General features: G+C 41.4%; 3 protein-coding genes across 4 annotated transcripts; 2 read left to right on the top strand and 1 right to left on the bottom strand.

Moving 5' to 3' along the window:
• Positions 1–18,045: 18,045 nt before the first annotated feature.
• Positions 18,046–18,718, bottom strand: LOC108082254 (C-type lectin 37Da-like). The gene is made up of 2 exons (XM_017177599.3): positions 18,590–18,718; positions 18,046–18,531 (listed from the first exon to the last, which is right to left on the bottom strand). Exons 1-2 carry the CDS (start codon positions 18,675–18,677, stop codon positions 18,101–18,103), a joined length of 519 nt encoding a protein of 172 aa, XP_017033088.1. The 5' UTR covers positions 18,678–18,718; the 3' UTR covers positions 18,046–18,100.
• Positions 18,719–20,023: 1,305 nt separating this feature from the next.
• On the top strand, positions 20,024–22,322 carry LOC108082252 (uncharacterized). Of its 2 annotated transcripts, none has more exons than XM_017177597.3 (6): positions 20,024–20,232; positions 20,301–20,647; positions 20,764–21,046; positions 21,104–21,342; positions 21,424–22,125; positions 22,180–22,322. In XM_017177597.3, exons 1-6 carry the CDS (start codon positions 20,116–20,118, stop codon positions 22,280–22,282), a joined length of 1,791 nt encoding a protein of 596 aa, XP_017033086.1. In that variant the 5' UTR covers positions 20,024–20,115; the 3' UTR covers positions 22,283–22,322. The 2 variants fall into 2 exon arrangements, with proteins under 2 accessions (XP_017033086.1, XP_017033085.1); XM_017177596.3 differs by having other exon boundaries at positions 20,025–20,232; positions 20,306–20,647.
• Positions 22,323–23,296: 974 nt separating this feature from the next.
• Positions 23,297–24,400, top strand: Cks30A (Cyclin-dependent kinase subunit 30A). The gene is made up of 2 exons (XM_017177411.3): positions 23,297–23,649; positions 23,711–24,400. The coding sequence occupies exons 1-2, from the start codon at positions 23,594–23,596 to the stop codon at positions 23,880–23,882; spliced, it is 228 nt and encodes a 75-aa protein (XP_017032900.1). The 5' UTR covers positions 23,297–23,593; the 3' UTR covers positions 23,883–24,400.
• The last annotated feature ends 1,043 nt before the right edge of the window (positions 24,401–25,443 follow it).

Genomic DNA, 25,443 nt, shown 5'->3' with positions numbered 1-25,443 from the left:
TGCACGTACAAAAATATTTAAAAATATTTGATTATTTTATATACTTAATAATATTCAAAATAATCAATTTAGATAAATTAATAATCGAAATAAATGGTACCATATCCAAGCATATAATATGAATATTTATTTATTATTTAATTACCTTTGTACTTGGTATAAAATTTAATTTAAAAAGGTATACGAATATAAAATATTAATTTTAATTGTATAATAAGATTGATCTAAAGAAAAGTAATATAAATATCAATGTCACATTTTTATTAGACTTTTCTCTCCGTGTATTTGTGCGCCCGTGATGAAAGAAATAACGCACACAGGAAAGAGCATAGACGCAAAAACAAGGAAACGTAACTGAAAATTTATTGTAAGCCACGTGCGATTTGAAAATGGCAAACAAAGTGCATCACCATCAGTGTGTGAGTTTGTGGGTGGACAGGTGTACCAGGGGAGGCCACAAGAGAGAAAAAGAGAGCATGACACAAGGGATGGAGATATAGAAAAGCGCACCCTTGGGCAAATCCAATTAAATTTGAAAAAAAAATGAAATTTTGAGATAGACAAACAGAAATGGAAATTTCTTTAGGCAACTTTTAAAAACGTTCTCCTGGAAAAATGTTTAAATAACTATTATTGTTCTTGTTAAATATATTTAATTTTAATACTAGGTAAAGATAAAGCCTTTTACAATGCCTATAGAAAACCATGTTCCCAAAATGGTTGACGGCCGAGTAAAACTCACAGTTGAGAATAATACCTTTTCAGTTCCAAAATGTCTATAGATTCTTTATAAAATACTTCCACCTCCTCTTTCACCACCTGCTCCCTTTATTTCTCTATTTTGCGCCAAAGCTCGCCTTTAATATCGACAAATTTTGCTGCGACACATAAAATGGATTGCTAAATTTGAAACAAAACCTACACAAAGTTGCAAACCAAAGCTCGGGCCTTTGGTTTTGCTTTTGATTTCAATTCCTATGCCTCTCTGTCCCAGTTCGATTTTTGGGGGCTCAAATTGGAAACGGTGTTATGTGTACTAGATGGAGCATGAAAGGAGGCTGGAGGAGACCATTGGGGGGTCGCTCTGGGCACAAAAACACACACGGACACGAAGGACATGGGCAGTCAGTCAAGTGTAAGAACAAAGTACTCGAGGGCATATCCCGGGCCGGGCTTAAAGTGGGCCGAAATGATTCTGGCACCTGGTCCGCAGATGCGGCTGCGCTCGAGGGCTTCCATTCTCCATTCTCCCTTCCCCTTGACCAGGACCACCTTTATCTCACCCTCCCCGATTGACACACATAAAGTAGCTTAGTGATTGACAAATAACAAATAGACACGTAACTAAGCTAAGCGCCTGGCTGGCAGGGCAGCAAACATTGATTTGATTAACTTTTGACAATGGCCCCCAAGAGCCCTGGATTCTGCCCGAAAAGGATTGTGCAGAACGAAATTGGATTAAAATGGGTTACGAGACCTGTCAAAGATCGTTGTTGATGGGGTTAAAGGAAAGGCCAAATCAAATTGGTTTTCGAGAACTCTATCCAAAATTACTTATAAACATAGTAAAATATTGTAAGACTATTTTATATACTATACATACATATATTACGCAAAAATATTATTCATGAAACATGCGGCATTGAGTAGATAAGCTTGTTCCAAAAATTCGGGCTGTCCCTCCTTAAGTAGGTATTTAGCACCATGTACGCCTTCAGCTCGCTGTCCAGTTCATCAAAGTTCTCAACATCTGGGTAGAGGATTACGATCAGCCGCTTGCACCGATCCTTGGATGTGGCGTGCAGAGCGAGCCGGAACTCCAGCTTGCCCCAGGTGGACTCCAAAAAGTTCTTCGTCATCAGGATGATAATGCGCCGCGAATCCTTTACTGACTGGATAATGCATTCGGGAATGGAGGCACCCACATTCCAGTCGCGCAGGTAAAAGCACAGACGGAACTGCCGTTGTCCCTTCTCCAGTTTCTCCACATAATCCTCGATAAGATGTTCGTCCTTGTGGGTGAAGCATAGGAAGGCATCGAATTTTTTCATACGCTCCAAGTCCACGCGGACTGCCATGCTCATGCAAATTTCGTGCTCATAGAACCACATCAGGATGGGCTGCTTAAAGTACACAAATGCGTTCAGAGCCGTGATTATTATTAGGCTAAAAACGAATAGGATTAGAGGATAGATGAAGTAAGAGGGACATATTTCACTGTCTTCAACCAATGCAAGACGTTTTCCCAGATTACTGCATTCCATTTCCGCAAAATCTTGTATATGCTGCGAAATGCTTTTAGTATAGGCGACAATGTCGTTATCGCAAGTGCATATCCACGGATTTCCAGCCAGGAATATTTTCAGTTTATTGGAGCTTATTTTATTCTTTAAGAATTCCTGCCATTGTAGGTTAATTTCCGTTATATCATTATTTCCCAGGTCTAATCTGGTAACGGAGCTGGGCAGAAGGGGAAATTCCGTCAGTCGCCGACCTCGGCAATCCACATTAAGGCCTGAACTATTCAAGTTGTCTAGACAACATACACAATTGTCGGGGCACATTGAGATATTACATCTATCCAAGACAGCGGTATATTCTGACGGTTTTCGATCCTTTAAGAAACCTAGAAAGGATTTCGTCTTGCAGTGACAGTCAAGCGGGTTTCCAGATAGTTCGATCGTGGTGTTACTTTTCTCATATAAAGAAACTACAGTCATATCATCGAGAGAGTTCAACCTGTTGTTTCGTAGATCCAAATGAGCCACGTTCTGAGTTTTCAAAAGGAGGAACATATTACTGGGTAGTTTTGTGATGCCACAGTTGGCCAACAACATAGCTACTTTATTGGGAATATGAGTCGGTATCTCTGGGTAGGTTACACCTTTGCTGGTGCAGTTGATCAAAAAGGTATTTGTGGTGCCATTAAAACAGCACATGCATTTTTTCGGACATGTTCCATTTAATCGATCAAAATAAATATCTTGCCCCGCAGGAATTTTTTGAAAGAATTTAAATAAATGTTCCTCATCACAGTTCGCCATCCATCTGATGTCTGTTTGCATTACATAATTGATCTTGGTTAAGAAGTCCGCAACTTCACTGTCTATGGTTTTGATGGGATTATCCGAGATGTCCAAATGGGTTAGATTCCTTGGGAGTTGGTCTATTGCAATGCTGGTTATTTGGTTTCCGGATACATGGAGCGATACGACTGCCATGTAGCCGGGCAATGTTTTGTTTGGAAGCTGGCTTAACTGATTCTGGGAAAAGAATAGATTTATTTTATTATCGCTGGGGATGGGTAGGGGCGGAATTTGTGTAAGCTTATTCTTTGCAGAGCAGTTGACTTTAAAATAGTAAAGGTAAGAGCACTCGCAGTCCGCTGGACATCTTAGGCCATTTAGACCAATAGTGAAATGGCATTTATTCCATTCTTGGCAAATTATGGCAGTCAGATTCTCATAGGACTGATATGGTCCCTTAAGATAAATGAACATGAGCTTACTATAATTCTTAAAACATTTCATGTTCACCGTCATGTTAACATTTAAAAAGTGCAACTTTATGACGTTATCCTGGAGTTCTGGCAAACTGTTGAAAACATTAGCTTTAAAATAAATTTCATTAAAAACCATATTCATATTTTACTTACCTGAAAAATGTGAAATAATCACACAAGTCGGAATCTGGAGCGTGAACTTCGGAAATACCAAATTCTTGTATTCTGTTCGTGCTTGCATTGACATAATTTATTGGTTCCAAATAGTCTGAGCCTTTAAATTCAATCCGCAGATTTAATGGTCCCTTTTTGTAATGAGTGTGTTTCTCGGTTATCGCAAAGTGTTTCGTATTTATTTGAAACTTGTTAGCAAAGGTTACATTAAGTTTTTTTAAATAAAACGATGCAGGTTGTAGTCTGTAATCTTCTGGGCTCCAATTGCCAAATACCTTCAACCACCATAATTTTTCCATTCTTATTGTTATTGGAACGGCATTCCACTCGATAATATTTTCTTTTGTCCAGTTCCAAACTAAGATTTCAGTGAAGCTATTAATTGTCAGTTCATATTCGTTTGTGATCACAAATGTGCCGTTTTTGTGGCAACTCTTTTCACCGATTTCACTGGCATTCAAATACAGTTCACAATAATCGTCGCGAATATATTTTAAATAGTTTCCACCTCCACTGACTAATGTTAAGGAGACTAATATCAAATAATAGTCGAAGTTTCTCCGCATTTTCAATCTGAACTCGTCAAGAGATGTATTTGCTCTGAGCTCCAAATATGAAAAACCCACCAAATGATATAAATTAGCTTACTCCCAATGCGAGCATAAAAATATTTTGTAGAGGAAATAAACACAAAGTAAGGGGAACTTGCAGTTCTCATGAGGCCTCTAAGAGCTACGAGCTAATATGAGTTTGTGAAATATAATATAATACGTATACGTATTCGCAAGACTCAAATCAGCCCTCAGTATACGTCATATATGAAAAATCAGATTAATTATTTACAATTTACTATTATTTTTCACACAATCGTTCTGTGTAGTATTTTCTACATATATTCCCTTGGGATTTTTCAGTGTATTTCTGTTTCCTGGAAAGTTTCTGATTGTAAAATTTTGCAATTTTGTTATTGTTTTGCCTTTGTGTTTGTCTTTTCTGTGGGTTATGGGTTGGGGTGTGCCGGATAATAGGGGAAGTGTGTGTGTGTCCGATTCTGATATCTACTCCAAGGAAGTGTAAGTGCCTTCCCTTCTGTCTGTGTATGTGTATGTTTTCTTGGTATTGGCCACTTGGGTATAAATATAATTAAAAGCGGGATTTCATTTTGGATTTCCTTGTCGGTTTCTTGGTCGAAAGGGGTAAAAGCTGATTGCCAAGCAGGAGGAGAGTCCCCGTTCTGTGTGTGCATGGGCATGAGATGAGAGCCAAGGATAAGCATCTTATGTGCGTGGGTTTGCATCCTCCTCCTCATCCTCGTCCTCGTGTTCGTGTGACTCAAATCTGCCCTGAATGGCTTCGGCAATAATAAAGTGATGGCAGTGGAAACAGTTCAGCACGAGCGCTTCGAATTAAAAGTTTCGCCCAGCCAGAAAGTAGAGATAAGACCGAAGAGGGAATTGGATGGATGAAAGCTGCGAAAAACTGAAGGCGACGGCTGCAAAATGAAATTATTAACTCCTCCAAAACATAGCTTTATTTAAATAGGAAAGACACAAGACCATAGTTTATAAAATCAAATTTAAATAAAGAGGTTTCCAATTAGTTTGTTTATCAAGAGCACATTAAATTCTTAATCTTAATTCAACAAGAACTTGTGAATTTGTAGAGACTTCCCTTCCACAGTTTCCATTTCGCATTCTCTTGGTCAAATATCAAAGAATTTCACCGGGAAGGTCCTTGCAATGTCCCAGAAATGGACAAAAAGCTGGGACAGCTGGCCTAATCTGGAGCAGTGCTTCCGTTGAAATGTCGGGCATAAATCATTGGAACGCACATTGGAAGCCCACGAAATCTGGGGGCCGAGATGGAAATTGAAATTCAAAGAGCATTCCACATATTTAATGCCCGGCACACGCCATTCAAATGCCATCCAGGACTAGAGCGATTCGCAGGACCAGCAGAACTAGGCTCGAGAGCTGAGCTGAACTAACAATTTATGCGCTCAGTGTATGTTATTTATGATGCGAGCAATTTTGAGGGGCGATGCAAGATGCGAGTTTCGGGGCGATGAGCGGCGCTGGCACACAAAAAGTGGCACAAACTTGCTATAAAATAAATTAATCTGCCCCACAACACTTGTCAAATGGGCGAAGTCCTCCTCCTCTATAGAGTCTGGTTCATTTCGAGCATCGTCAACGTCATCATCACCTTCAACATCATCGTCATCATCACCTTCATTTGGAGCATCTGGCTGCTGCTCGTTGGCTGGGTCTTCCTAGCGTATTTTCCTGGCTTCCTGCAATATATTTTATTTGCAATAAAACAAAGGGGAATATTAAACATTTAGTCAATATATTTTTGAGATATATTTTTGCTTAAGAGTAGAGTATTTTAGATAAAATTCTTAATATTATTTCTTAATAAATATTATTAAATATCAAAATTCAGGCTCATCTCAACCATTGTGATAGTTTCAACTGCTCAAGAAATAAAAAAATACGGTATTCGGCAGTTTAAATCCCCGACATATTTTTCAGGACTTCTTCTGTTCAAGGAGCGCTTCCTTCAGTGTCAATGCGACCATTGTTTCGCTTGTTTCGGCGCTGCTCGTGATTTTTCTTGGGCGGGCTTCCCTGGCGGCTCCACTTTTCCACTTTCCCCCGCTTCCTGCCAACTCTTCACACCAAATGTGTTTACTTCTGCGCCATTTATCTTGCTTTGGCGCCCTGCGACTACAATAAGCGAGTGCGAGGAGGCGAGGAGAGGTGTCGAGGGAAAGAGAGAGAGAGATGGCTTGGCCTTGCCAGAGCTTTCCTTCCGTTTGTGTCCTGTGTCCTTTCGCTATTCAGCCGCTTGCCTCTTTTTTTTCGCTCTCTGTGAATGGGAAAAGTCAGCGGGGAAAATCCAAAAAATCTTGCTGTCGCTGCCTGCTTTTCCTTGGTAACAATTTAATTTTCCCCGCATAGTTTCCCGGGCGCTGGCTGCGTTTAATGGCAGGCAGGCCAGTGTTCACCAGACGGATTATCATTTTCGGCCATGCGAATTAAATATGCAAACGAGCCAAGATTTCTGCTGATTACTGAAAAAGCTTGTATACCAAATTGCATGGCCTACTTTTGGCCAAGTTATGCAATCACTGGCAGAGAGTTTGTACTTGAGAGCTGAATAACAATAAAGTATAAGCTGTTTTAAGAAAATTCCATGAGAAATTTCATCAAGAGAAGAACTTGATTTTCTTTTACATATTTCATGTTACTATTATCTGTTTTAATCTTGGTTGATTGTATCGTAAATTGCTAATATATTTCCCTTTTTATCTCGTGGTGGAAAGTTTCCGTTGTAATTCCTGTGGCACACAATTTGATGAGTGAGCAAAGACCTCGTCGGTTTAATAGCAGCCACTAAATCGCTAGTTAAACACATCACAAACAAACTGGCGATTACTTCGACACAAAGCCAGCAGGCAAATGGATCAACCAGAAGCCACTACCAAGCCACCAGCGCCACTCGCCGCATTGTTCTGCTGCTACCGGACCCACGCAATAAATACAGAGATGCACTGAAAAAAAAATGTATTAAAACAATTTAAATACAGATTGATATAATTTTTAAGAGGTATCATCATTTGTAGAGACTTCAGTATTACTTATAACTTTGGGAAGCCGATGTTGCGCTTTGGATATTTGATAAACTTTTAAATTGATCAACCAAACAGGAATTCATTTTATTTATTTTTCAATTGGTTTACTATAATAAATTTATATATAAACAGCAAACAACGCGTGAAATAATGAATGTTAACATAAAGTTCAAATTTTCTTGTTCGATTATATCAAAAAGATCTCTCTTTTTCGTTTTTTTCAGCGTAGAGCAGCCTGCAAACGCTTGCCATGGCTTTCGAGCCCCATGGAAATCCACTGACAATGGCACCTCGAATGACCATAGCTCAGTGGATTCGAGCGTAAGCAGGCAATCGCAATGCCTCTTCTTTTCCATTCCCCGATTAATAGGACGCCAAGGACGGCATAATTTGTTGGCCAATCAGCCCCATGTCAAAATTTTCCACCCACCCCTGCTGACTGATTTGAAAGTCTTTTTTAAAAATTACGCTGCGAGTTGGGGGAAAAATTACAAAAAACAAAAACAAAATGTTTTGGCCGCAGTACGACATCAGCAGCTGGCGCTGACAGTGATGCACTGTCCATGAAGTCTGCCCAAAGCGCTGCACATTCGTATTTATTAACTTGGCCAGGAGGCAGACCCTGACCCGAACCGACACGGCACGGGCCTGATGAGGCCAAAACTGACCTTGCTGACAAATCTCTTACCAATCAAGGGGGCGGCGGCACTCGGAATTCGCAGGAAATGGGAATGCGGAATGGGTATCAATCAATACCCATTGATTCGAGCCGCTGGGCGGGGCCTGGTCTCGTTGGCGCCAATTAAGTGCCCATAAAAAACGGGCTAAAGCTCCGCCAGTTTGCTAGCTTGCCAGTTTCCCAGTTTTGTCTCAACAGCGATGGTGATGAGTGTGTGTGTGTGGACATTGGTGTGCACCCGGGTGTGTTTGCTCGAGGGGGGGCCTAGCCAAGAGGCCGTTAAGGGAATACCAACTCACAGATTGGAAGGCGACGGTTTCGGATAATGAATCTTCCAAGTCTCAGCTTGCTATGTAGATTTTTACATTTAAGAAACAATTTATATAATTAACATAAAAAATAGCTGGTTATTAACAAAAAATGAAATGTAGTTTTAGGAACACTTCACCCACGCACCCGTAAAGCTCCTCTGGCAGTTCAGCTCAAAAATGTTCGCCCAAGGAGCCAGCCACTCTCAAGTACTTCACATGGCCACAATTTTGAGAGAAGGGCAGCGGGGAAGGCAAATGCCACCGGAGGGGTAGGTGGGCCTACAGAAAAGTGGCGAAAGAGAGGCAAGCGGAAGGAAAGGATAGTGTCGAAGAAGTGTGTCAACCGACGACAGTCAACAGAGGGTTCATGTTGTGTGGCGTTGCATACTTTTTTGGCGCCTTAAATGTTTGCTCGTATTTTGGGCGAGTCTCGAGCGGTGGCGGAGGGCGTGGCCAGTCGGGGGTGTGCACTATATGTGCACTATAAATTAAAGCTGCTTTGAATATCTGTTGCACATTGCCAGAGAACGGCGCCAGGCAAGCCAAAACGCAAACGTAATTAGCAAATGGAAGTGCCAGTTGGTCCGTCGACAGCCAAGTTTTATTAAACCGCTTTGGACTTTGGTGAGAGCTCGAGCGGTATTATTAATTCAATTTTCTGCCAACCGAGGGTGTGTTTTTTTTTAGTAACTGTACACCTTAGGGAGCCATTTTGGGGTTTTTCAGAATTAGTTTTCTCAACGCTTTTCAGTGGGGAAAGCCTGTTAGTGACTTTTAAATAAAAGTGTTTGCCCTTTTCTCGCATTGAAAGGTATTTAATCTGAAAAATGAAGTTACAAACAAAGTAAATAAGCACGGAGAAATATTTAATCAAGCCAAAAACGTATATATTAGATTCCTCAGATCCATTTACTTATTAAGAATGTCCAAGAAAGTAACGTTAATAAATGAATTGCAAATATTTGGCTACGAAGAGCAAGCTTAAAACAAAACAGCCAAGAAAATGGGCATTAAGACTAATTAAATAATACCAGGGATTTCATCTCCCCTTTATTTATTTTGAGAAAAATCGAACCAGGCCAAGACAATTCGCATTATTTCTATTTATTTTTAGATTCACTCCTAAGCTTTTGCCCCAAGGCTCTTGAGAGGACTCAGACTTTTCCAATTCCGCCCCCATCCTGGCACATTGACCTTTTCCGCAGGCCTTCCATTCCGGTCTAAAAAAGGAAAAGCAGCAGGAAATGGGCCGAGGCAGGGGCAGGAACAGGACTAAGCTGGCCAGCAGATGCCTCGGGCAGGTGGGGACGTAATTCGCAAATTGACTGACAATCATGGGCGTTACGGGCATGAAACACCTTCTGGGGCCGCTCTCGAGCAGTTTGCATTCAAATTGGCCGACAGTCTAGGCGGATTTGACAGTTTTTTAGGTCGCTGCGGAAGGATTCTCGTTATCTTCCCGCTTTTATGTCCTGTAATTTCAAGTTTTTATTTCCCGCATTGCCCGCGTGCAGTCTCATTCGAGTTGCACACTTTATGACTGGCTCTAAAATAAAGAAAGGGACCGAACTCGCTTATTACTTTAAGTAGCTTCTAAGCCAAAAAAAGAAGGAGTTGCTCCCAATGCTGGAGCTAGACAACAAAGAAGCTGCAGAGGAGAGTAGAGTGCGGAGTGCGGAGAACACAGAACAGAGCTCTTAAAGTCGCCACAAAGGCGGGCAGAAAACCTGGCTAAAAGCGTGCTCAGAACTTAACATTTTTATGGCAGAGAGCAAGCTGTTAGGCAGCCATTTTCTCTCTCGTCCTGCAGCGGAATATCTGCATCCTTTCTCTCTCAGTGAGAGCGAGCTCTGTTACCCGGTAATTTATTTTGGCATTGTCTCTTTAATAACAGAAAACTTCAAAAGAAAGCCGATTGGGTAAGATTGTAACTGATTGTTTTTATTTGGGCTGTTTTACATAAATTATGTTTTAGAGAGCTGCCTAAATTTAGGAAAATCCGCTGGTTTAGCTCATAAATGCTTTTCTAAGGCTAAAATTAAATATAACAGAGTTTACGTCTCTGCAGGACATGTTAGTTAACAGTAGCAGAGATCACAACCAAGCGGAAGGTGGAAAATCGCATGCATTAGATTTTGTTATAACATTTGCATTTTAGATTTTTTAAGAAAAGAAGTTTGTTTGTTTAAATAATTCTTACCATATTAATTTTTTAATAACCTTTACAATTTTATTATTTGTATAGAAACGTAACTGCAAATAAAAAACATATTTAAGTACTCGGTTCTCTACTTGGTTCTCTACATCCTCCCTAATTACCTTTCATTTAAACTTCCTGCTTTTTTTCCTTTTTCAAATTAACCCAGCGGAAATATCTAAAAATATATCAAAAGACTCGTATTAATATTATCAGATATGCGCCCCACTCACTCGCTCAGAGCAGAATAACCTCATTTTGCACTTGGCCCCAGGCAGCGACAATTTGGGGCCATCATCACCTGAGGATGCGGGGACCTATGAAGAAAATGCCGGCACCGAAATGTAATTTCCTCCTACATAATAATTATAAATATTATTCCAATTTTTCAAGCCCCACACCCGCGCGCTGCGGCTCTCGAGGAAAAGTTATCCACTCATCTCGCATGTCTAACGAGCATAAACGAGCCACCAACTCACGCAGGCAAGGCCAGGGAAAATGGCTAATGCGTGCGCCAGGACATGCCAGGATGCGTTCGCATGAGGATGTGAGTGGGACCGTGGATGTGGCTGTGGATGTGGATGTGGGCTCAACCCATCAGGCGACAGCTGTTGCTGCTACTCCAGCCGCCAGAGCAAATCTGGGGAGTCATTGGGGTAGCTGATTCCGCCGTCTTCTGGCTTATATTTTTACGGTATTTTAATTTAATGCCTGTTGACATTTGGTTACACGCTTATGGCTGCCGTCGACAACAATGTCCTGCCCGTGCCCCAGCTCCCCACCTTGCCCGGTAGCCTCCTGCCCCAATTACGCAGCTTCCCGACAGTTGTTGCGCCAAATTTACGTTGAGATAAATTGTTTGGTTTCCTTCTCCGAGGCCCCATGACTAGCTGATGGGACACTTGTGGTTGAGTGGTTCGCTGGTTCGGTTGGGGGAGACCCTATGCTTAATAATGTTTTTCGTATGCATGGCAACGACTGTAAATTGAGTTGCACAAACAGAGGATTGTGGGGTTTTTTTTTTTTTTTTGGGAGAGAGGCAGCTCATTAGTCCAACTTTGTTGGCCACAGCCAAAGCCAAAATGTTTTGTAATGTAGGACAGACCAGGAGAAATATTTGTCAAGACTAATTGGCTTCAAGAGGGAGGAAGACATGGAACTGCAATGGTTTGCCGTGAGCACGTATTCGAATTATATTCAGTCGTATTTAAGCTTAATTAATAAGAAAGTGGCTTAGCTTTTAAGAATATGTAAGGTTATCAAGTGGTAATCAAATCTTTATGAACTTAGTTAAGCTTAATAAGCTTAGAAGAGATATTATTTATAATTTTCTAGATTTTTGTAGAGGATCAAGTGTTATTTACAACTAAAATCAACCTTCTGCAAGTGAAATATTTTATAAACCATCCGATTTTCTTTCATTCGTCAGCACTTTATTTGATTAAAATACAATATTTCTGGAATAAGGCAAATCGGTGCGACTCCAGGCTATGGCAATCAGTGGCATTTATGTACAAAAATCAATTTACTGCCGACAGGTTTTCCATTTGAAACCACATAATAACCTTCACACCTTGCCAGGGATTGGAAATTTCGGCCAAACCAGGCCAAGAATGTGCAGCAAAATGCATCCAAACGAATCGGCTGCCCTTCCTGGCTTCCTAACTCAATTTGCATGTTGTGTACGAAAAATAAGTTTTATCTCAGAGTCAAGCAAATGGAAATTCTGTGAGCGGTGATGAGACAGGTGCAGGTGGGCGGGGAAAATTGCATTTTCGTATGGCAAGGCTAAGGCCAAAGTTCGAAATTGTCGTAATTAATCACTTTAGGGGCGGAGGACTGCTCGAAGGCAACTCCCCATAGCTGAGGTGAGCTGAAAGACCACAAAGAGCCAGTTGGCCATAAAAATCATAAGCCAAGTTAAGGCTCTGCACATGAAAGTTAACCTCATAAGCCATTTAATTGAGTTATATGCGTTTTAATGAAGCTGCAGAACGGGGAAACCGAAACAGGAAGGCAGCTTAGTCACGTTCCGCGTGCAAAATGCATTAATTGAGCGTAATTAATACCGAAGCGATTGCCTCAAGGACGCTTCTCACCTCGTGTGCGGCTAAACCGCTTTCGGAAATGAAATATTATATGGTATAGCGAATTTATTGCCATTCAGGCATAAATTTAATTAATGTTTCCATTTTACGACGACTAAAATCCACCCAAAATGTATGCAAAATGTCGGTGTTCTGCAATTACTGCTGCAACAAGGAAGCAAATTAGCTTCTAACCACGGCCAGCCGGCCAAATTATGTTGATTTGTTTGCCAATTTGGAATATATTTCAAATATGCCAACGGTTTTTGTGGGCAGCATCAGGATAATCGTGTAAATTCGGCGGAAATCAGGGGGACATGTGTCGGGGGAGTGCAATGCAATGCCCGCGATAACAATGTTGCTTTTTGTCCTTAACAAGTCGGATTCGGACAGGATGAGTAAGCGAGTAGTGGGATTAAATTGATTATGGTTTGGGGATAAGAGATAAACAAGTCAAAATGGAATAGGACAAGACCATTAAAGTTAATCTGTATCTTTCAAGGATTGTACATATTGTGTGCTACAAAATAGCGTATTAATTTGCATTTAAAGATTATTTTATTAGGATAAATTCACATTTTGTGGACACAATTTTGAGAACATTCCTACTTTTTTAATCCCAGATCTTTATGTTGTTATTTTTGTATGCTTTGCAACCCTTTTTTGTGGCAAGTTAAATCGCAAAATCCTTTCATCTTCAAGCCCCTTTGATGGATATCGAGAAAAACCACAATGACAACTTTCGAACCGAAGGAATTTACATATCAATATGGAAAGCCCATCTCCATTCCGGGCCAAAAACAAGTTAAGCCAGAAAGCGCCAAAAAGTGTGCAAGTAACTGGCATCCCACCCACAAAACCAGACAGACGAGGAAGTCCAGACAACTCTGCCACAAGAAGAAAAAGGACAAAAACCAAAAAAAAAAAAATAAAAATAAAAGAGAAAATAACTAAGAAATTTGTATTTATACAGTTGCCAGGTTTTTGCTGCAAAAGGACAAACAACAACTGGGACGCCAGGACGAGCCCAAAGAAAGGCAAACAACTGAAGCAGGCGAACTAAAAGCGCATTTCGAAAATCGAAAAGACCCGAAAGAGCCACAAAATATGCAACCGCAACAAACCAGCTCAAAAGCCACGCCCCCACACACACACACCGTGCGTCTGTGTATGTGTGTGTTGGGTTGGGAAAGGGGGAGTGTGCCGTGTGTGTGCACGAGATAAATGCACGGAACGCGCACAATTAAATATTCAGAGCGAATATTTTTTGTCGGTTTTCGCCAGTTGCCATTGCAGTTGAGTACCAACCACGCAACCAACTAGCCAAAAAAAAAAGAAAAACATAAAGGAAAATGCCCCAGGAAAGCCGTAAATACTCTATCTAATATATCATGTACATGAGCAGGTTCAGTAAATATTTTATATTTATTGCAATTACAATGAAAAGTATCTAAATTACCAAATTCTTAAATATTATGTTGTAAAGATTATTCCTAATATATTATAAAGATTTATCATTGAAAGGGTATTTGCTGTTCCATTTCCCACATTCTCTGAAATATAAACTGGCAAAAGTAAAAAGTTTCTTTTGGAAATGTTGTTCCAACACGTAACGTTCACAGCGATATGCCCTAACCCATCCGTACTTTTTGGTTTATCTCCGAACATGTACATGTTACTCTCTTTTCAGCTGTCTGAAAGTTGTCGCTCCAAGCGTATCATAAAAAGTAAATTTTTAAGAGCTCAATACATTAAAAAAAAAACCCCCGACAAGGGTTTATAATTCTTAAATATTTAAACTCAAAATGAAGTAAGACTTAAGTTTCCAATTAGGTATTTGTAAATATTTTAGTTATCCTGAAACTGCCTCTCTGTCAATAGCTTTTGCCACACAAAGTAAACATTGTCCTGAAATACAATGCAGGCGGGAAAGTGCCGCCCTCCCGGCTGCCTGCGTAAAGCTGCTTGCGGTGAATGTGAAAAGAGTTGGAAAAGCGGAAAGGCAAGCAGGCCTAGCCAACGGCTGACAGGCTACAGGTATGCCACTCCTGTGCACGGTCGGGATATGGGGATATGCATATGGAAAGCGCACTCCCTGTTGTCAGAGGAAGGACCTCTCAAATGCCGATGACGACAATGATGATGGCGTTGATGACAGCGATGGCGTGGCGGATGCAGTTTCCGTTTCCGGTTTGCGGTCCAAGGCAGAGCCAGCCCTCCTCAGCTTCCCCTCCCCCTGACTAAGCCGTGTCCATTTGCGCCGTTATCAGTCGTTAGCACATATATTTTTGTTACCCAGCTGCTGCTGCTGCCTTTGGGACAATTTCTGGTATTTGTGTATCCATTTGGTGTGTTGAAGTTTTCCCATTTAAATGCGACAACTTCCTGGCCCTTGGAATGGCTGGAGTGCGTGAGTGGGTGAGTTGGGGGAAAAGTTAGTCGAGTGCATTTCCTGCTGCAAAATGTTGCATTTCCTTTTGCCGCATTCTGGACACTGGTCAAAGTTTTCGGGTTAAACTTATTTTGATGATTAAGTGGGCCACTTTCGAGAGCAAAGCCAATAAGGAAATTCCGGCGATGCAAACAGGTTTAGGTCTGAGTTTTCTGTTGAAGCGCACATGGATTTGCGATTATCTTCCACGCCGCTTAATGCTTTAATTGCATTTTCCTAACAAACGCTGGGGCAAGAGTCTCTCATATTTTCATTATTATTACTTTTTCAGCTCCGACAATGGCAGGGGTCAAAAATATGCACACTCACACGCGAGGCACACAGCTCGGAGGGAGGGCAGCAGCACCACCACGGCGTATACGTAATTTGCATTACAATGAACCCGCCAGCCTCCTCCTCTTGCCCCTTATCGTTCCTCGTCGTCGTTCATAGCTGCAAGGTGTATAATTTTGATAGCAACTCTACAAAGGCCACAGAGCTGCGGTTGGCGATGCGATGACTGTACTCCGGGACGGGGGCCCGGGGGAAGGTTTCTGGGAAAGGAAGTTTGCAGGGGTCGGTGAGCGTTGCATTTCAATTGAAATAACAATAATTGTTTGCAGCAGCCACTGCCGTCGTTCTCGTTTTCTCCCTCCAGCACCCCTTCCGCAGTGTAATGCTTTGTTTTGTGGCCTGGCAATCCTTGCTCTTCTGGCGCCTCCGACTCGTGAATGGAATGGCAGGCATCGGATGTTGAATGTCAGTGACTGCCACGCCCCCTTTGGATTGCGCCCCCTGGACAGGGCATCTAACCTCTGGTGGCGAACCGCTTGGACTCACTCCAATTCACTGGGTTGGCGAGACAATTGAGCAAAATATTTATTTGTATTCTATTTTAAATTAAATGTATTTAAAAAGCACTTTTAAAGAGGTAGTTTGGCCATTTTTTAGCTCTTTTGTGTCGTTGTTTCTTATTAAATAGTCACTGTACTTGTATCTTAGCTAAAAGTTATCTACTAAGTATGGTTATGATCTCTTTTTACTAGAAAAATTTAAATTTTATTGCAAGCTATCGCTGTGAATAAAAAATCTCTGCATTATTAAAAGCACATAAAATTAAAAAATGCATGTCAAACTATACAATATTGTGGTTATTAAAAAAATTGACACAACATTAATAATATAATATGATGCTTTAGAAAAAAAAACCCGCAATTAAAAATTCTGGCAACCTTTCGGCTAATTATTTTCAATAATTAATGGTGTTAAAGTGCATTTTCTGATTCTCTCAGGTGTCGCATTATCAGCTTTAAGCAGTGGCTCATCTTATTCCAAAGAATGCTTTTCCCTCGCCTAGCTGGGAAAATGTTTTTCCTCACTTCACGCTCTAAGTGATTTTCAATTATGAAGCGCGACAGAAAAGGCAACAGCAAGGATTCCTGGGGACCAAGTTTACCTGCCGAAAGGGGAGGGGCATTGTTAAAAAATGTCTTGCATAAAAAGTTTTTAATTGCCATGTGCTCTTAGCCAAAAAAATAAGAAAAGGACTAGTCAAGTTTTTTGCCGTAGTAATTAGTTGCTGCTTCAGCTGCAAATTAAGCCATAATTATGCGCAGCCAGCGACACTCTGAAGGAGCTGACTGGGCCATGAAGGGCTTTGGGACCCCGAAAACCCCCCATATCATGCCCCCTAACTTTGGGCAGCTCAAAGTCTAACCACAACAATTGGCCAACAAGTTGTCGCTGGCCAACAGCTCTTGCAACATAAACACAGAAAAAAAGGCCATGCAAAATATTTGCTTAAAAACATCAAGTTCGTCGCCATCGAGCTGGAACGTGTGGCAATGCATCGGTTTGAGTGGAAAGGAATGATGGCAAGTTTGGAACAGAGAGCGAGAGTATTTCTCTCGGAAAATCACTCAAAAAGGACTCTAGCACGAGCAACAAGAAGGAAAAGTCACCGACAATTGCAGCTGCCGTGTTACTCTCGGGGATTCCTGTATTCTGGTCATAGACCATTTTCCACCATTGTTATGTCAGATTTCTGATGATGGGCGGCGAGAGGGAGTTGATAGTGGCACGAATGAGGGGGCTGAGGGGGCTGTTGCAAGGACATGACTGATAAGCGTGGCAGCGACGCTGTCAAAGGTTGTGATTAATGCACACAGGTTGTAGCTACTGTCAGGACAGTGGACATGAGGAGCGGACAAGGAATGAACTCTTTTTTAAAAAACATTAAAAAAACAGGAAATTCATATGTAAGTTAAAAGAGTATATTATCTTTTTTAAACCAGATCTTCAGCGTCTTGGTACTTTAAAGAAAATAAGCTTTAATAACTCACTAATCACCCAACAAAAATCAAATCAAATATCCACCTTCTAAGGCAATGAAAAGTTGTATTGAATAAGTCATTGCAATCTATCTAGCTCTGATATTTATTTCTATAGGTATATATTTCAAGTTATTTTTTTGTTGTATCCTGTTGATCCTGAATATAAATTATATTTCAAGGAAGGATCCTTGCCTTAACTGCTTTGCTTGGCTGGCTCCACTGTACTGTAATTGCTGTTGGTCTTTCACCTTTTCCACTGTCAGCGCACTAACTGTAAGCGATGTTTTTCCGATGAAGCTCAACTGCAGTCACCCACGTATACGTATCTACATCTGCATCTGCAGCTACACTTACCTATGTACACATACAACGACACATTCTTGCAATAATACAGGTGTGCGTGTATTCGATTCTCGGCAGGAGGTTTATTTTTCACAGCGGCGCTAATGTCCTTTTCTTGCTCGCTTTTTGCTGCCCTCGACTTGGCCTCTGGCACTTTGTCAATTCGCAAACAAAAACGAATTGCACACGGGATTATCGAAGAACACTCATACGCACTGGTGTACACTGTACACAGTCGCCCGCAGACTTTCTCACTTTGCGGTGTATCTAAAGAGTTATTTCAACAATGGGTGCCTTGCATAATATCGTTTTTCTTCTACTTATTTTCTTATTCCAGCAGACCATTAAAAGGTTTCTTTAAGTTATCAAGCTGCTTTTATTTATAAACACTTTTTTATATATTTATATTACGAGATAACAAACGACACTGTCTTTCGCTCCGAGGCTTCACATATATAAAGGTTCTTTTTATCACAACGGTCGTCATTGAGGGAGTTGTAGTTGGTCTCAACAGCATTATATCCCAACTCGTCACAATGCTCTACACCTTGGTAATTATCTGGCATGGTGGGAGCCCAAAGATTTAACGATATTGGTTGACCTGTTGACAACCATACGTGTTTTCCCTGATTTGCCAGATCAGTGCCTGCAGTCCAATACTGGGCCATTATCTTGTATCTCCAGAGAAACTCATTGATTGCAACCCACTCCTCAGTGGTTTCAAAAGCTATTAGATTGGCGCCTATTTGGCGACAAGCAGCGAAGGCATCAAACCAGTTCCTTGTAGTCTTTAGTTCAATATAGTAATACCCATGGCCGATCCTTATAAAGGGTATTCCTAGCAACACTTACAGAGTTAGTAATTCAGATATTTGTACAGTACAATTTAAGTTTACCATCTTCTATGGTTGGTGTCACTTCAAAACCTCCGGCCAATGAAAATAGACACAATATCGAGCCGAGAATTGTGAGTTTAATAAGCATTTTGAGAATACTAATGAATGGGCCTGCAAGCTCAGCTATTTTATACTGAACTCGAGGATCATAAAACTCGAAAGATATCTGTAAAGATATATATACTTTTACAGGCAGTTTTGTAGTTAAGTAAATATTAATATCTGTTTATTAAGAGTCTTGCAGCAAAGCTTTTCAAATAGCAAACTAGATAGTTGGATAATTGCAAGCTAGTTATATTATCTGGCAGAAAAAGATTCGTACTCACTCTATAAAACAATAAACAATTTTGTTTAGTTAAGATTACCTACTTATAAGCTGCTGCTTTCGCTCAGCTCTTTATTTAAGAATAATTATACAGAGTTTTCTGTCACTGTTTGTTCTTTTACGAATAATATTTGGGTAAATACTTTTTTCAAATTGCTTTTATTTAATATTATATGAACTGGATAACATTATTACCAAATAACAAACGACGCTGTCTTTGGCTGTGGCGCTTCGCATATGTAGAGACTCTTATACTCGCAAATACAGTCATTCAGCGTGTTGTAGTTGTTTTCGGTTGCTTTGTCTCCCATCAAGTCACAATGCTCCACTCCATTCATATTATTTGGCTCTCCAGGATACCATATTTTAAGGGATATGGGTTGACCGGTTGAGAACCATTCATGTTTTCCCTGAACGGCCAAGTCGGTTCCCGAGACCCAATATATATTGTTAATCTTATTTTTCCAGAGATACTGATTGACTAAATCCCATTCCTGAATAGTCTCAAACGATACAAGATTTGCGCCTAACCGGCGACATGATGCAAAGGCATCAAACCAATTTTTTTTAGTCGTCAGTTCAATGTAATAATAGCCATGGCCGATCTTAAGGAATGGGCCTGTGGTAATGTTCAGTTCCTGTGGGATCCCTAAGGAATATTTCAAGAATTAGAAACATTCATATTAGCGGGCCGATTCCTTTTTACCATCCTCAATGTATGGTGTCACTTCAAAAGCTCCGACCAAGGAAAGCAGACACAATACCGAACCGAGAATCGCGAGTTTAGTAAACATTTTGCTAAGAGTGATGGCCTGACATGCGACTATAGCTGTTTTATACTCAACTCAGGCATCATACGTGACGGAAGATATCTGCGGGAAAGAAAGTCTAGTGTAAATATTAAGTTTTGGTCTTAAGAATGTCTATCAAATATGGACTTTCAAGTGGCTACTAAACTACTTATTGAGATAGATAAGTGCAAGTTAGTCATGCCCTCCGATAACAAATTTCTTACGTCATATATCACAATTTCTTTGATTGCATTTTAGACTTGTCCTCAGAAAATGTGATATACATATATTTAATTTCTTACCTCATTGTATCAGCACCTTGAGCCTGAACTGTCAGTCTGGAATAGTATATATATTTTGTAGTGAAATATGTCAGAGGTGCCGACGGTTCCCAGTAAGCCACCGCTGCCATGCGGGGGCGAACTCAAGCCAAATCCCATCTACAAAAAATTAATGGTAGAGAATCTAACCATTATCCGGCCGCCGATCCTGAAGATCTACTACTGGGAGAGCTTCGGCATAACGGGGTGAGTCATTGTATAATGATCCTTTAGATTACTAGATATGACCATTTCCTTTTTTTTCGGATGGCAAGCTTAGCCTGAACAAGAAGTTGCGCTCGAATCGCGCCGAACACGAGCACACCATTGTGATACCCATCCGTCAGATCCACAGTCAACCCCTGAAGGTCGTGTTCTGGCTTCGTAACCTCGCGTCCACCGAGACCACCCTGACCCTGAAGCGAATCCAGAACTGCCAATGTCAGCCGCTAAGGACACAGGTTGGCTTCAACCAGTATCGACACCTCTTCAACTGTCCACACCGCAGGCTGCTCCACATTAACCAGGAGATAATGGTCATCAAGCCCGACGAAGTGGTGGCCCTGACTACCACGGCCTACTTCTTCCTGTACGGCGAACATCTGCTCACCTACGAAGTTAAGTAAGTTCTTTAGTAACGAAAAAGGCAAAAGATACTATGACACGGGTACTTGGAATGTATTTTAGCATTAAGGATAGATTTGGGTATAATAAGAGTCGTATTTTTCTTTTTTTTAGCACCGACGACAAGCGCAAGTTCCTGTGGCACTTTCACCTGGAGATTTCCGACTTTCATCCAGAAAAGTGCCTGCTCACCACAGAGCTCTTGCCTGTGAACATAAAAAACTTCTATCACACCACCCAGCCCATTTGGGTGCAGAACATTACCATGTCGCATCTGTCCTTCTCGTTTTCATCGAGGGACCGGGGCCTGAAGCTGCTCAACATGAATCTCACAGTGCCGCGACAGAGTGTGTGGCCCCTGCTGGTGGACTATCGGCCCCTGGACTACGAGAATGAGGTATAATCATATTTATATATCTCTATCACAAATCAAATATCAAATATTTCTCCCCAGGCTGAGGTCTTCCTGACCTACAACAACTCCAAGGCCCGCTACAAGATTAAAGCTCGTGGCGTGATGACCGACAGCAATGAGGAGACCGATATGCCCCTGAAGGATCGCGAGTGCAACGACTTCATGTATGTCATCTATCCCAACCGCGTGAATGTCGAGGCCGGGCTGCGGGAGGAGCGGACGCAGCTGGTCAATGTCCACAACTACAGTCAGAAGTGCCTGGAGTTTCGCTGGCAGAGGTAATTTAAAAGAAGTTAGAATGTAGTAAAGGTTTATTTATATAAATAATTAATTTTCTTTTACACTCTTTCCCCTAACAGCTACATTATCAATGAGTTCTTCTCGGTGGTCTTCAATCCGCCCATCTTCCGCCTCAAGAGCCACCACTCGAAGCTGTGCGTGATCTCGGTGACGCTGCTCGAGCGTCTGGTGCACTTTCGGCGCATTCCCATCGTGCTAGAGGTGCACCGCATCCTTGACCGCGCCACCGTGATCGCCAAACAGGAGCTGTCAGAGATCGAATCGATCGACGACCCCAAATGGAAAGAGGAGAGCTACTTGGAGCACGTCTACCTGCAGCTAAACATCCGCACCACCATTAAGCCCGCTTCGGACACATCCGAGGACGTAGAGCCAGGCGATACGATCGATCCCACAGCAGGACCTTCTCCCTGTGCCCAGTTTGGACCAGGAGTTGAAGCAGATGAAGCCGATGAAGCAGGAGTTGGGCCACCAAAGCCGCCGTCGACTGCGGAGCAGCGTGCTGAGGCGGAACGCAGGGAGCTTATCCGCCGGCTGATGTCCAAAAACCGACTCTGCTCCAACGAGATCATAGACCTGAGCATGGCCATTGACCAGCGAATCACCATCTTCGAGAAGCTGTTCTGGAAGTACCTCAGCAAGTCCAAGTTTATGCGCATCAATCAGGAGCGGAAGCGGCAGAGGACGGTGAAGACCTACGAGCAGGTGGTGAATCCTGATGAAGATGTGCCAGGGGAACCGGTCACGGAGGTCGATCGGAAGTATGATGATTATTATTTGTAACTACTTAATATTAATACCCATTTTACCTGTAGCAACATCATGGAAATCCTGTCACGGCTGTTGCAGGAGGCCATCAACGACTTGGCCAAGAACTGGGTCTTCATCCCGTCCCAGTATTACGAGCGCAACACTTAAGAGTTCCCCAGAGTTAAACAAATACATTGCAATCCTTTCATCCTCTTCGTTTTCCTTTCTCGCGGTATGCACTCCTTTTCGGCTTGTCCGCACCGCGAAATTTATGTAAGATTTCGCACGGGCTGAGAGCCAACGCCTCCGCCTCCGCCTTTCGTGGTGAGCATTTTGGGTGAATTTATGTGTGTGCAGGCAGCCTTTTAGGACCTTCCTTTCACGCAGACAGAATGGGGCGTGGCAGAGGGCTGGTCAGGAGGGGTCAGACCATTTGAAGCGCATATTTATGCTTGGCGCCGGCGATTAGTTTGTGTGGGAAGCAGGCCAAGTGGTCAAGTGTTTAGCGATTTGCTTTTGTACGCTCTTAGGTGGGGTTTCTAATAGCTACGGTTTTTTTTATGAAAATACTACAGTTTAATGGTTTGTATACCCTTATTGTGTTCCAGTGGATCAGTGGACCCAATGCTTATTCGTCAAATTCAATTCGGAAAGGTTTTCTGTTTGTTTTTATAAGGTTTACATATTAGGGCAAGAATTAGAAGGTACAAGAATGAAGAAAATTTAATTTTGTCTGGAGTTTTTGACAATTTTTATAGCCTTTTTATAACTATTTCGATTTGGCTTGGCTGTTGATTCTGATCAACAATATATATTATTCTGACTAAAATTACAATACCCTTCAAGGGTATAAGTTGTTTTTTTTTTTTAGATTGTATCCTATTTTTAAATTGCAGCTACATTTTATATTTATTTGAAATATAACCGCCAATGACCGAAAAGTCTGGCAACGCACCAGTGATACCAGACTTGCCGTTAATGAGCGACCAAAAGTACCAGATCGTCAGTGGAAATTTAAACCATTTGAGATTTCTGAGAGAAAGACATCTGGCCACACTAATTTTACACCATTTTACTTACCGATTCGGTATTCGACCCCGTTTTACATACCTTCTACCCCCATTGCTACATTTGACACCGTTTGTTACATTTGACATGAAATTAACCGCTTAGCCGAATTTCACCTGGCCACACTTTTTCACTACTTCGGACCGCGTCACTTTTTTGCTTTTAAATTAAATTAAAAACGTTTATTTGTAGATGCCTATAGAACCAAATTGTGATAAAAGCCACTGAAGCCGAAGCCAAATAAGCGCTGTTTCGCGTTGTGTTATAAATCCTTAGAGAGGAAGCAGCTGGACTCGAGAGCGAGGTGATCAAGGAAGACGCTTTCCCCCACGCAAAAAACAGACGCCGAGTTTTCGCACACATTCCGCCGCATTCCGATAGTCCCAGAAGGAAATCCACACAACCAGAAAGATGAGCAAGGACATTTACTACTCCGACAAATACTACGACGAGCAGTACGAGTACAGGTGAGTGCGCGCGCCGCAGAGAGAGAGAGTAACCCAAAGGCTGAAACTGTAAATCCCGCAGACATGTGGTGCTGCCCAAGGAGCTGGTGAAAATGGTGCCCAAGACACATCTGATGACCGAGGCCGAGTGGCGCTCGATCGGTGTGCAGCAGTCGCGCGGATGGATCCACTACATGATCCACAAGCCGGAGCCGCACATCCTCCTGTTTAGGCGGCCCAAGACCGAGGAGTAGGCTTCGAGGCGGATCAAAACAACAACTGCAGCAGATACACACACCTACCTAGCTACCCCTCGTGCCCCCCTAACCCTACCATTCGCATGCTCGTCCGGCAGCTGCCACGATGGTGCTGCGGCGGTGGTGGTTGTTGTGCGGAACCAACTGTTGCGCAAAGCATCATCATCATCTTCGCGTCGAGAGCACACTGTATACCTTATCATTTTACTACGTGTCTGCCGCAAATCCTTTTCTACCTATACTTTTACTGTAGCTGTAGCATTTAGAGCTAAAAACTAAGTTTGCCATTTCATCACACGCACTTTTTAAATACCCAGAGGCGCGGCTGCCAGGACAGATGACTCCTCGGCCCCTTGCCACACGTCGTCTTATGTTGCCATTTCGAAACGGAAGCGGAAGCGAAAGGAGAAAGAATTCGTTCACTTTTACTAAGCTTAATTGAAATCTGATTTGTGATCTTGAAATTCTTAATCAATACAAATATGTTTACACTTAAAATAAATATGTTTAATATATGAGGCGAGGCTTGAGGCGTTGATTGCTCAAAGTTTTCCCGAAATCGATCAAACTAAAGCGTTTTCAACTGTTGGTTTTGGGGGGATAAGGACTTGAGGGGCTGGAAATCTACCATGGAAGTCCAAGGTGAAGTTTTCTGGAGCGTTAGGTAAGTTATTTTGTCTTTTAAACCGTTCAACTTACTAATTTTTTATTATTGCAGGGTTATTAATAAAGTAATAATGTTCATCAGAGCCCCCTAAACACAAAGTTATATTTATACAGCAATATTAATAACAGTAAGTATGCACTTTACCGGTTAATATCACTCAAGGCCTACTTTTACATGGTTATACTTTCTCCACACGACTAATTCAATATAAATTTTATCCGAAAATCAAACCAAATCAACGTTTATGCATTCACAGGCTGTCCTGGTATGATTCATTATGATTCATTCTGTTAAGTTGGGAATAATTACCAAAGTTCATAAGCAATTAACAACAAATTTCTAAGGTCTGGCACCCAAATAGTTAAAACACAAGTACAATTTGAATGTTTTCTTTGGGAAAGTTGGAACACCTTGAATACTTGGGTTTTTTTTATGAAGGGATGAGTGTGAAAACCTTCTCAAAAGCCAGATGTTTGCATTAACAAACTCCAGGAATTACAATTGAATTTGTCTTACTTCTAATTGTTTTCTGTTTTGAATAAATTCTTTGCCGATTAAACAACAGTTAAAAATAATGTATCATTTGTGGAGCAAATTTACTTTCGTATTAATCTGTATTCCTATCAAAATGTTATTGTATTTTCTCAGTTCAAGTTTTCTTATACATAAAATCGTACATAAATTCTTATATTCTTAGATAGGATCCGTAAAATAAGTGCAGCTTGGTTACATGTTATAGAAATAGGCGACTTCAACAGTAAACCACAATGCTTTGATTACTTCACATAAATAAGCAATTGAGTGTATATTGTGTATTTTATGCAGCTGAAATGATAAGATTTTAATATAATTATCCATAATCTGCACATTAATGCCATTGTTTTGATATTC

This window comes from Drosophila kikkawai, chromosome 2L (assembly GCF_030179895.1).
Source record: "Drosophila kikkawai strain 14028-0561.14 chromosome 2L, DkikHiC1v2, whole genome shotgun sequence".
In the NCBI taxonomy this organism is placed as follows: domain Eukaryota; kingdom Metazoa; phylum Arthropoda; class Insecta; order Diptera; family Drosophilidae; genus Drosophila; species Drosophila kikkawai.
The sequence above is the reverse complement of the archived record's forward strand: the minus strand, read 5'-3'. Positions and strand labels throughout refer to the sequence as shown.

Coding starts and splice junctions, on each gene's coding strand:
- Cks30A (XM_017177411.3), top strand. CDS start 23,594: ATGAGCAAGGACATTTACTACTCCGACAAATACTACGACGAGCAGTAC. Junction 23,650..23,710: donor GACGAGCAGTACGAGTACAG/GTGAGTGCGCGC, acceptor TAAATCCCGCAG/ACATGTGGTGCTGCCCAAGG.
- LOC108082254 (XM_017177599.3), bottom strand. CDS start 18,677: ATGCTTATTAAACTCACAATTCTCGGCTCGATATTGTGTCTATTTTCA. Junction 18,532..18,589: donor GACACCAACCATAGAAGATG/GTAAACTTAAAT, acceptor AAGTGTTGCTAG/GAATACCCTTTATAAGGATC.
- LOC108082252 (XM_017177596.3), top strand. CDS start 20,075: ATGTCAGAGGTGCCGACGGTTCCCAGTAAGCCACCGCTGCCATGCGGG. Junction 20,233..20,305: donor GAGAGCTTCGGCATAACGGG/GTGAGTCATTGT, acceptor TGGCAAGCTTAG/CCTGAACAAGAAGTTGCGCT. Junction 21,047..21,103: donor CCCTGGACTACGAGAATGAG/GTATAATCATAT, acceptor ATTTCTCCCCAG/GCTGAGGTCTTCCTGACCTA.